A 12406-nucleotide genomic window follows, 5' to 3' on the forward strand; every position below is an offset into this window, starting at 1 on the left:
AGAAATCAACAAACATAATGAATAATTTAAGAATACAAACGCGAGGTGAAATAAAAATACTGGAAAGCGATATAATTAAGAGGGAAGGTTATTATTTTAAGATTTATTCAAGAAAAGAATAGAGATCTTGTTTAATTTTAAATTTAAAGTCAATATGTTCAAAAGTTAAGAGGACATGCTAAAGGTTAAAAATAGAATGTATAATTTCCAAACAAATGTGTAGGGTGGGAGGAGGGGTAGAAAAAGTCAATGAATAAAACAAAATAAATAGAAAATATAAAATTACATGGTAGAAATAAATACAAATATATTAATCACAAGAACTATAACTAGTATAAATCCATTGGTTAATAGAAAATCTCAGATTAGATTATGAAAAAAACAGGCCAGGTGTGGTGGCTCATGCCTGTAATTGTAGCACTTTGGGTGGCCGAGGCGGGTAGATACTTTAAGCTCAGGAGTTGGAGACCAGCCTGGCCAACATGGCAAAACCCTGTTTCTACTAAAAATACAAAAATTAACCAGGTGTGGTGGCACACATCTGTAATCCCAGCTACTTGGGAGGCTGAGGCATGAGAATCACATGAACCCAGGAGCCGGAGGTTGCAGTGAGCCAAGATCATGCCACTGCACTCCAGCCTACGTGACAGAGTGAGACTCTGTCTCAAAAAAAAAAAAATTTTCTTTTTTGAAAAAACACATACAGCTATGTGCTTTTCAAGAGACTCACCAAAAATATATGGATATGAAAGACAGATATGCAGGCTAAATGATATTGGTCAAACTGAATCAAATTGAATTGAGCTAGCAAATACCTTTCTCTGCACGTACTCAGGTGTTTCCTGGTGGTAGTATTATCCAGGTATGAAGCTAAACATATTACCTGAGTTATATCACTTAATGTATGTAGTAAGGAGAAGAAAATCCTGGGGTGGTAGCTTCCTTTGTTCTGAGTCATTTGGTAGGTAACATATTGAAACTACTTCTGTTAGCAAGTTTTCATTATTTACTGGCATCACACCTTCCTTGCTCATAGTTTCTCTGACTGTACATCCTTGAATGAGCATGAAATAACCCAATAAGTCTTGGTGTTGCTGAGCAGTTTTCATACACTATCTAGGGTGTTATGCAGAGCGTGTTTAGTGGGGTTAGATAAAGATCAGAGGTCCAAGACTGGGGCTTCCTATAGTGAGAAGTGGAGTTAGGATAAAGGTTTTGTCCAAAAAAAGCCGCCACTCTGCAGCCCCGTCTCAAAGGACGAAGTGCCAAACTCAGCGTCCCCAACACTCAGACCCTTGGGCTATCCCTTGAGGGCCAGTTCTGGCCCATGGATACCATAGCCTAGTTTCTGTTTCCTGCTGGTGCCTAGCCTGAAACTTACCTGTGTTCTCTTCTCTGCTCCCTCCTGCTGCAGAAGATGGGGTCCCTCGCACGGCACGGTCCATGTCCCTCACGCTGGGAAAGGTATGCATGTTCAAGGAATACCAGGGCTCCTGGAAGGAGTATGACAGAAGTTTCCATGGTCACCCAAACAATCATTCATTCTGGGATCCATGGATGCCAGAGAATCTCTGAACAGAGTTTCTATTCGGCTTTCCACGCTCTCAAGTTTAGCCTCTGACATCTTACCTTTCTTGCTCATGGTTTCCTTAACTATGTATACATCCCTTAAATGAACATGAAATGATCATAAGCCTTCATATTGCTACAGGCAGCTTGAATACAGTCTCCAGGGTGTTACCCAGAGACTGTGGGGTCATTTCCATTCTGTATCTCCAAGATCTCATAAGCTAAAATAGAACAGATTGAGCGTTCACTCACCAACAACAGAAAATTTGGGTCAACTTTGGCCACTCTCTCCACACCAATTCTATCACTGCTACCGCAAAACCAAAATATCCCGTGAATGCCATTATAGCATTAGAAATGAGTAGGCTTTTTCCAAGCCCTTCTGAACTATGGCTATTGCTACCTCCAAGACAGTGAGCCTGGTCACTTCTCTTCCCGCAGAATATGCCTCGCCGGAGGGTCAGCGTTGCTGTGGTTCCTAAGTTTAATGCCCTGAATCTGCCTGGCCAAATTCCCAGCTCATCATCCATTCCCTCCTTACCAGCCTTGGTAAGTATGACAATGTCTGCCTCCCAGCACAGAACAGTAGGAAATAACCTTTCCTTCGTACTCAGTCCTAGGGCGGGGAGGGTGACCAAATGGGGGCAGGGTCAACAAGAAGAGGAAATTTCCAGAATAGAATCTGAGTGATAGGCTCAAAAACTCAATATACACCAGGCTGCATGTATTCTACTACTCTGGGAAGTCCCACTGCCCTTAGCATGGTGTTGGCAGCTCAGCGTTCTTTGCAAATGATAACTCTTTTTTTGCTTACACCACAATCTGCCAAGGTGGTTACAATTTTTTTCTACTCTGCAGTGGGCTTAAGTAGCTGAAGTTTGCAATGTGTGATAGGTGGTAGAACAGCTTTGAACCCTAGGTTCTCTGATTCCGGAGCCTGAGTTCTTCAACCCATTGTTCTCCTGCCTCAGCTCATTGTAGCATTGTTCATAACAATGAAAAGTGGGAAACAATTCCATGTTCACTAATAAGAGATTGGTTAAGCAAATGGATATCCCTATAAGGGGTTTCTGTAGAATTATCCGTAATTTATTATGAATCAAAAACAAGTAAAATAGAATATACAAAACCTAGTGTATAAACAGTATAATTCTGTTTTGTACTTTTTAAAAGAGTGTATTTCTGTGTGTAGACATAGAAATTTCTGGTAGAAGATATGTGAAACAGCTAATAATGGTTATCTCTAGGCAATGGTAAAATAGTTCATTTTTATTTTCTTCCTGATGCCTTTTTATATTTCTATAATAAGGATGTATTAGTAATAATCAGGAAAAATACATTTCCATTTCTTTTAGACAAAGACGTTTGGATATAACAAAATATTTTCTGTATCCCAGGCCTTTGTGCATCTGGCTAATTCTCTCTAATTCTTTCTTCAGTGGTTTCTCTATCCCCTGCCTATGACTAGCACTACCCTATAAGGAAACAATCTGATTGTGTAAGCAATTGGAAATTCAAGCTCTATGTAATACCAATGGGTGGTATTCACTGCTTCCTGCCTCAAGCATTTCAGTCATCTATGAAATCAACCTAAATTCTCAAATTACCCACTAAAATAAAACAACCTGAAAAAAATGTTTAAGAATGTTGGAGAGGACTGGTTAGTGTATTTTAACAGATCTATTTCCCATACTTTGCCTAAAAGCATAGATTTATTTTCCAAATATATATTCCTTTAGACTAGGGGTTGGCAATTAGGGCCATAGATTAAAAACCACACTGGATACTTTTAAACCATTCTTCCCCCAGGCCCCACACCAATATTCTGGAGTGGATCGATACATTTTTAAAACCTCCCCCAGGTGATTCTAATGTGCAGCCAACATTGAGAAGCATTACTTAAACCAAATCCATTGCAACAACACAACCTGGAAATCCTGGGGAACATATTGTAAAGAAATTTCTGATGGTTTGAGCTTTCAGTAGTGATTCGCATCTCCTGAGAATTGTACCTGGAGCTGTGTCTCTAGGGACAGTGATGGGCTTGTGTGAATCTATCGTAAGGAGCCTGGGACTCGCATTTGTAGGAGGCCCACTGGTGTTCAGTCGCAGTTGCTAAACGGGACAGAGAAAAACTGATGCCTCCTCTCCAGAATGGAGCCTCAAGATGTAAACTTCCCTCTTCGCTTAAGGAAACTTAGCAGAGGCGAAGGAAAAGGAGCAAGCTGCATGTGCCCTAGAGGAAAGGAACACTGAGGAAAGGAGGACAGGGAAGGCCCAAGGGAAAGGGCCAAGGCCTGGGCTCAGATGAAGATTGGAAAGTCAGAGCATGGAGGAAAGAGGAGAAGCAGCAGCCCCCCTCCCAGCATCATCAGAAACCCAGCAGCTCTGGCTTCTTCCTTCCGTAGCGCATCCTCAATTCTCTGTCTTCTGTTTTTCAGTCGGAATCACCCAATGGGAAAGGCAGCCTACCTGTCACTTCAGCACTGCCTGCACTTTTGGAAAAGTAAGTTTGTCGATTTTCCTCTTGGCTTCAGGGATCTCTCAGGCAATTTTCCCCATTTTACTTTCCTTCCTCCCATTTTCATCCCCAAAATGCAGTGGAAAGCAAATTAAGTTTTAAGGGAAATGAATGAGGGTCTGAGACCCACAAAGATTTCAGAACCTGTTTGCAAAATTCTTGAACCAGGAAGATGCCCTGAGTGAGGCCAAGTGTACCCAATCTTAGAGAGCCCAGAGAAGACTGGAGCCTTCTTTGCCAGTTGGGATTCTTTGGGCTACAGAAAAAAGAAAGCCCCAACTCAATGGGACTTAATAAGTCCAGAGGTAGAGCTGCTCCTGGTATGGCACAGCAGGGCTCTAGCTCAGCGTGTCCACAACTTCCTTGCCTCTGGCCACATTGTATGTTAACTTCATCATCAGGATTGTGGCAAATGGCTGGTAGTTCCTGGGATCCCCTCCAGACAGGACAATACCTAGAGGAAGAAAGGGACTGTTTCTTGCCATGTTCCTTTCTTACGAACAAACCCAGAAGCCTTTCACCAGTCTTCTCTATTATCTCATTGACAAATCTGGAAGGAAGTCCCTTTCTAAAAGAATCACTTTGGGAAAGGGATTGTCATTATGGGATTAAACTATTCCCTGGGGTTGGTGAGAGGGTCAGCTTCCCATAAAGCAGAATGACTCCATGAAGAAGAGTAAATTCCTGAACAGAATCATGTCGCTGTTGGGAAGTAGGAAGGAAAATGCATATTGGATTAGCAGCCAGCAGTTTCTGTGATTTTCTAGGCATCTGTGCAATTTGCAGATCTTTTCATCCTCAGCCAGAGTAAGGCAGGCTGTTTCTATGCACTCAGAGGAGTTTATAGCTTACTTTTCAAATTCTTTCATTTGCTTGCTGAAAAACATCTGGATCACACCTGCTGCCTCTCAGAATTTTCCCCTTGTGTCTTTTCTCACTTGGTAGAACATATACCTTATTCTTCCTTCTTCCTTGCCTCAAGACAGCTTTAGTCCTTTGTTTTTCTTTGCTGTTAGAAAAGTTTTGCTATCTGGCAGGGAACCTGTATGTTGGGATCCTTTTCAGTACAGACAAGCTCCCATCTCCAGACTCAGCCTGTCTCCTACATCTCTCATTATGTACAGCCACCAGCTTATCACCCAGTGATTTGTTAGTCTTGAAGTTTGCCCAGCATTTCTTCTCTTTGCCACCTCACCCCCATAAGCTCACAGGTCTTTCGTGTTATAGAGGGTCTCTTGGGGTCTCTCTCTGTCTTTTCTTGATCACTACAGGGAAATTGTCAAGAGGTAACACAACCACCACCTCGTGGAAGTAACCGAGTTTACAGAAACTTACCAAGTCCCTAGAGTCATAGTACCTCATCCAGGGTCTCTGAATCTCTCCAGAAATGGTCACCTGATGCTCTGACTGAGAAACCCACTAAAATTCTCCCTGCCAACCTTCCCTTTGGGTGCACAGATCCCTACTTCAGAGAACCCTCAACTCTAGCCCCTTTCCCAACTGTAGGCCTGCAGAGCCACTCAAGGCAGAAGATCTCTTCAACAGACTCTTAATCATGACAGAGAGGGCCTGAACTCTGTAGAACTTATGCCAGGCCAGTTGAGCACTTCTGTCCAAGGCAGTGGGGATCATGAAAACATGAATTATCCTTGGTAAGGGAAACTGAGGTACAAAATTGGAGACAATAAGCAGCAGCCCCAAATTAGGAGTGTCAATGGGTGACGATCAATAGTGGTATCACCTTTCCAGTGGTTTATAGAACCTGGAGAGATAGGGACAGAGTGGGGATTAAGGCAAGTCAAGCACACTGGGGCTGACTCGCCAGTTGGGAATATACCCATGTAAGAATGGTTGCAAAGAGGTTAGGGCATCTTCAGAGGAAGAGGGGTTCAGGATGAACAACAGCTTCCCCTTCTGGATTTCTCAAAGATGTTAAGTGATTTCCATTTAAAACTGGAAACATGGCCAGGCACGGTGGCTCACACCTGTGATCCCAGCAGTTTGGGAGGCCGAGGCGGGTGGTTCACGAGGTCAAGAGTTCAAGACCGCCTGGCCAAGATGGTGAAACCCTGTCTGTACTAAAAATACAAATAAATAAATAAATACAAACTGGAAACATTTACTTGATTCCCAACAGACTAACAATGAGACAATATATGAGTAAAAGTGAATTTGTATCTTCTGTCCTATACACAAATAGTCAATTCTAGCTGCCCTATCCATATCGTGAAAGAGAAATAATGTGTTATAGTTGAATATACATTGCTTCAGAGATTGTTGTATTCAGCTTTGTATTAAAATGATTTCACCTTTCCTAAGCATACAGTGACGAAGCAGGAAGGGCACTGGCTAAGCAAAGGATAAGATCTAATACCCTGTGGCTAGTTCACAGGAAAATACTTGAGAGCTGGTTACACTGCTTCATGAGATTTCAGAGAATGTTGAGCCTTGTTCTTGAAGGTCATTTCGTAATGAACTGCTCTTCACTCATCAAGGGCCTAGAAACGTGTAGACTTAAGCATATGGGTGGAGAGTGATATTTAAAGTTAGTCCTGAAGATGAAGAGAAAACAAAGCTCAAGAGCAGTTCTGCAAGTAGAAATGGCTACGTAATTGTAGTCTTTTGTTCTTTCATTCCTTCAGCATTTAATCACCAAGGGCCAGGCACATAGAATGTACTCAAGGAGCTCACAGTCTAGCAGGAAAGACAGATGGGAAGCAGCCTATTATAATACAACATGATGGGTGGGATCGTAAGGAAGTGTAGGTTGCTAAGAGAATGATGCAGCAGAAAATGAGCACCTAACCCGATTTTGGTGTAAGGTTGGGGGAACTGGGGAAGTGGGGGGAAGAGGGAGCTTAGAAAATGATTCCCCTTGGCTGGGCAGTGGCTCACACCTGTAATCCCAGCACTTTGGGAGGCCAAGGCAAGTGGATCACTTGAGCTCAAGAGTTGAAGACCAGCCTGGGCAATATAATGAAAGCCCTATCTCTATAAAAAATATAAAAATTAGCCAGACATGGTGGCGTCCACCTGTAGTCCCAGCTACTCGGGAGGCTGAGGTGGGAGGATGGCTTGACCCCAGGAGGTAGAAGTTTCAGTGAGCTGAGATTGCGCCACTGTACTGCAGCCTGGAGCCTGAGCAACAGAACCAGACCCTGTCTCAAAAAAAAAAAAAAAAAAAAAAAGTTTCGCTCTAGGAACTTACTTTTAAAGTAAAAATCTAAAGGGTACATAATCAACTAGGTGAACTAGGTAAACAGGAGGTTAACAACATTCCAGGCTTTTCCATGTGACAAAATATGGCATATTCAAGGAATGATGATAATGATAAGGATGACAATGGTAATTACTGTTGACTATTTACTGCACTGATGACAATGGTAATTACTGTTAACTACTGCACTGATGACAATGGTAATTACTGTCAACTATTTGCTGCACCTCGCTTTATGCCAAGTGCTTTGCTAATTGCTTTGTATTAAGAATCTCAGTTAATCCTCACAGTAATTCCATGAGGTAGATATACTATTAATATCTCTGTTTTATAGATGAGGAAACTGAAGCTCAGATAAATCGTCACGTGCCTGAGGTTACACAGCTGGTAGATAGCAGAGCACACGCCCTTACCCTTTTAATAGACCGCCCAACTGGAAGAACAAAATGAAGTTCAGTGTGACCATAGAGAAGAGGATGAATTTAAGAGCTATTTTTGAAAGAGCCTGGTGACCGGTTGGGCATGGAGTGGAGAACAGAGTCGGGGTGAAAGACAGGGTGTGTGTGGAACTGTTCACAGAGGGATCAGAAAAACCAGGATGTAGATGATGCACAGGGTTATTGTCAAAAAGGGGTTATTATGTTAATGTATCACAGAGCAATTTTAACTCTGAATCTCTAAAAATAACCATGTTTCTATACTCTTGAAGCACCCAGGGTAAATTCCTTAAAGATTTCATAGGACACTAAATTTGTACAGTAAGCAACTCCCCCTTGCTGATGGTATCTTGGAGTGAATTCCCCCCTCTCCCCCACCCACCCCAATAAATTTGTGGTGGACCCCAGGTATCTAGGACTGAGTAACGCGGAGTAAGGAAGCTTGGGTTCCCTGGGCTGGGCTTGTCAGAGGGAACCATGGCAGTGGGGGTGACTTGGAAATATTGCTGAGCCCAAGAAGATATGCCCATCACAAAGGATAGTGATAGGCATATCACTATCCTTTGAAAGCCACTTTCAAATATTGTTTACCGTGTGGGAAAAGTTGAATCTAATATACCTGCCTGTCCAAAAATATATTTTGACTAAATAGTTCTTCACGTTACTAAGAGCTGAACACAATGACAAACATTTTTGACCTGGTGCATGTGTGAGAATAATGAGCCTCATTTTCATGAATCATCCCAGAAAGCAAGCACATAGGATTTCAGGCAGGGGACAGATGCCAAGATCCATGAGCCTTCGGGCCAGAAATCCCTAGGGTGGGCACAGGCTGTGCTCAGCTCTAGTTTACAGCTGTGATTACAGATTCCTTTAGCCCAACCCAAACACTGGGTTCTCAGGAAATAACCATTTACAGAGAGGACTTGTGCCTTTTACAACATTCCTAGGTAGGGACTGGATAAGTCATAGTGAAACTGATGCAACGTGACAGGCACTTAAAGGCACCTACTGTATGCCAGGCACTATTCTGACCTAAACACAGTCCTTCTACCTGTGATTACAGTCATATGCAGGTATCTAAAACATACATCAATGCCTCCCTGTGAGTCATGCTGTCACAGAGGTGCGGTGGCAGCATAAAGGGAGAGAGAGGGCCAGGTGCGGTGGCTCACGCCTGTAACCCCAGCACTTTGGAAGGCCAAGGCAGGTGGATCACTTGAGGCCGGGAGTTCGAGACCAGCCTGGCCAACATGGTGAAACCCCATTTCTACTAAAAATGCAAATATTAGCCAGGCGTGATGGTGCACGCCTGTAATCTCAGCTACTTGGGAGGCTGAGGCAGGAGAATCGCTTGAACCTGGGAGGTGGAGGTTGCAGTGTGCCCAGATCATGCCACTGCACTCCAGCCTGAGTGACAGAGTGAGACCCTGTCTCAAGGAAGAAAAAAAAAAAAAAAAAAAAAAGGAGAGATCAACTTTAACCAGAGGGTGTGGGGGAGGGGAGAACACCAGCAAAGGTTTCACAGAGGAGAAGGCATTTGAGCTTAGTCTTAAAGGTGCTTAGAGAGAAACTTCCAGATAGTTAGAGAAGATATTTAGGAAACTATAAGCTCAGTTTAGAGGTCAGAAGAGAACAGCAAACATGTTTCCCCCACTTCCCACCCTACCCGCAACCCCTCCACTCCCCCCTACCCGCCCCCCAACACACACACTAAACAAAGGCCCTCCCAGCCACTTACACTGTAGACAAGCAGCCTTGAAAAGAGGGGCAGCATGGAAGCCACGGTCCAGCCTGAGGGCAGGAAGGGCTTCACTCAGCAGAGTGAAAGGAAGAGACTTCTATTGAAAGAAAGGCGGGGGGGTTCATGGAGAGCTTCTATTGAAAGAAAGGTGGGGGTTCATGGAGGGCTTCTATTGAAAGAAAGGTGGGGGTTCATGGAGGGCTTCTATTGAAAGAAGGGTGGGGGTTCATGGAGGGCTGGAAAGTCCATCTTGACACGCAGGTAGAATTCCAAGGTGAGAGTCCCAGCACCAATAACGTGAATTTAGGCAAGTCACTTAATCAACCTGAGCTTGGGTTTCTTATCTGTGAAATGGGATAACACCCCACCTAGGTGGCAGATAGTGCAGTCAGAAGAATGGGCGCATATCAGACTGCACAGGGTAAAATTTGAGCTCTACCACACACTGGTTGTATGGTTGTTTGACAGATATGAAATCACTTGAAATGCGATTCTCATGCCTCAGCCTACTTTTTGAGCCTTGGTTTCCTCATGTGTCAAACAGAGAACACTAATACCTTCTTGGGTCATTTGTGAGCCTTAAGTGAAATGTTAGACCACAGCCTGATACATATAAGTTAATGTTTAGCTCTTCTTATCATTGGAAAGATCAAGTGAGAGAATGTATATGAGAGCCCTGTAGGGGAGCTGAAATGAACAGAAGATCTGCATGTAAAAGAGTCGATGAAATGGGCTTCCTGGCCCTGCTAGGGAAAAGTTTTCCTCTTTAGAGATCAGTGACCCAAGGACAATGAGAGCTTTGTTTACAGTCACTTATCTGCAAAATTCTAAGGTGCATAGTGTGTGCTGACACACAATAGACATGCACCTGAGAAATTTCCTAAAGCCATTTTACGAAAATGTAATGTTAATTTTACCATACCTTAAATTAGTTCACATTTAGGGTTCCTCTGACTCTGAAGTGTCTCAGTAATATATAACAAGTTCTCCCTTGATGATATAAATAATTGCCTGGATTTTTTATGAGTCATATTTGGAGGTAGCTCAGATTGCTCCCAAAATGTACCAATACATTTACTATATAACAATAATAATAGCAGATATAATTTGTTGAGTGCCATATTCCAGAAAGTTTATTTACATTTCTTCATTAATTCTTACACCTCCACCATCAGGTATGTATTACTATCCCCATTTTACAGTTGAGGAATCTGAAGTTCAGGAAGATTAAATAATTTGCATGTCTTGGAGCTGGGATTTGAATCCAGGTTTGTCTCAGGCAAGTTCTTTTCCTCTATACTACACTGTCCTCCTTCACGCATGTTTAACATTAAGGAACCTCTAAGGCTGACAGTTGTATATAAATCAAAAGTCTGATACCAATATCTCATTTCTTATATATATATATTTCATGAAAGAATTACTTTCCCTGCCCTTGGCTGTAGCTATATTTCTCTCCTCTTGCTCCAGTCATTTGGATAAATAGGAAACTGCACATTAGGCCAAGGTCACATGGAAGGGAGTGGATAATGTAATTTGCAAAAGGAGAAATGTTATGAATAGCTGGTATTTTTAGAGCGTTATCTTTCTTGTTCACAATGGGTTGTGGTTTCCAGCCTGACTAAATGTAAATTTTGAAAGGTCTGAGGAAAACTAAGAGATGGGAAACTGATGCCAAGAATGAGGAGAAGATACAAGGCTCACTCATAAACCCTGTCTGAGAGTTCAGGGAGGGTGGCAGCTGTGATCTTTCAGAGTCCTGGCTGGAAAGCTCTGCTCACAGTGTTGCCTTGTCCTCCATGATGACATTGCTCCCACTGGGAATCAGGACATGAAGGTGGGCTGCAGGATTTCTAGGGAAAGCATAGCCATCTGGATACTTCTTTAAACTTGTGATCCCATACCTGCAATTATCTCCCAGCACCCCCCAGCCATCTTACCAAGATGTTCTAGTATGTCTGTTTTCTTTCTTTCTCATATAACTCTTTTACACGCCTCCTCTCTCCACAGACCTTCCTAGACCCCTCTACCTCTCACTCTCAGCAGATGACCTTGCCTTCCACTTTATAGAGAATACCTAAGCTACATTCCCATAGGAGCCCTCTCACTTTCCTTCACCAGATCTCCAGCCCAACAACTTCATCATCATCTTACCTTTGTTACAAACAAGGAGAGGTTCTCTAGTTTTCCAAGGTCTGTCCCTATTTCCTTTTGCAAAGACTGAGTTCCTTCTGGCATCCCTTTCTCTCATCCTTTCTACTGGATCATTTCTACCTACATTCAAATGTGCATCCTCCCTTGACCTACTTCAGCTGCACACTCTCTCCAACACACCCCTCTACTCTCCTTCCTACTCGAATTGCTGTGTCTGTGGCTTCCCCTTTCCAACCTCCCCTTCTTTACTTTAAACCTGCGCTTGGCTCCCACCATTACATAGAGGCTCCTGTTGACCTCTGTATTATCAAATCTAATAGTCACCTTGTCTGCGCGCTTCAAACTCAGAAGTGTGTGGCACTGTTTACTCTTCCGCCTTGATGAGCTCTTGTCTCCTGGCTCCCAAGACTCCACCTGCTCCTAGGTTTCCTCTTACCTCTCTGGCTGCTACTTCTCAGCCTCCTCTGAGATGAGGTGGAAAAGATGCCGCCTTTTCCACCTGAGACAAGTGTGGAGTTCCTCATGGCTTAGTCCTGGGTCCTCTTCCTGTCTTTCTTCATATTATCTCCCTAAGCAATCTTGTCTATCCCCATGGCTTTAAATAACATTTATGTTCTGATGACACCAAATGAATATCTCCAGCTAAAACTCTTCCCTGACTCACTTTGGTGAATTCAACTTTCTAATTGACATCTCCCTTTGGATACCTCACAGGCATTGCAAATGTCTCTTGTCCAAAAGTTAACTCCTGCCACACTGCCTCT

At 43.1% G+C, this 12406-nt stretch overlaps 2 protein-coding genes across 10 annotated transcripts in view; one reads left to right on the forward strand and one right to left on the reverse strand.

Moving 5' to 3' along the window:
* The window catches only part of IRAG1 (inositol 1,4,5-triphosphate receptor associated 1), a 122216-nt gene that overhangs the window by 99829 nt on the left and 9981 nt on the right, over window positions 1-12406 (forward strand). For all 9 annotated transcript variants that reach the window (XM_063671159.1, XM_063671154.1, XM_063671156.1 and 6 more), the window contains 3 exons: window positions 1415-1464; window positions 2011-2118; window positions 4011-4075. In XM_063671159.1, the coding sequence (XP_063527229.1) occupies window positions 1415-1464; window positions 2011-2118; window positions 4011-4075 (223 nt within the window). The remainder of the gene's footprint in view (window positions 1-1414; window positions 1465-2010; window positions 2119-4010; window positions 4076-12406) is intronic.
* LOC129008643 (uncharacterized) overlaps window positions 1-12406 on the reverse strand; it is a 62462-nt gene that overhangs the window by 4305 nt on the left and 45751 nt on the right. Inside the window, exon 4 of the mRNA XM_063671651.1 lies at window positions 1382-1493. The gene's annotated coding sequence lies outside the window, so the exon portion shown is untranslated. The remainder of the gene's footprint in view (window positions 1-1381; window positions 1494-12406) is intronic.

Source organism: Pongo pygmaeus, chromosome 9, assembly GCF_028885625.2.
Source record: "Pongo pygmaeus isolate AG05252 chromosome 9, NHGRI_mPonPyg2-v2.0_pri, whole genome shotgun sequence".
In the NCBI taxonomy this organism is placed as follows: domain Eukaryota; kingdom Metazoa; phylum Chordata; class Mammalia; order Primates; family Hominidae; genus Pongo; species Pongo pygmaeus.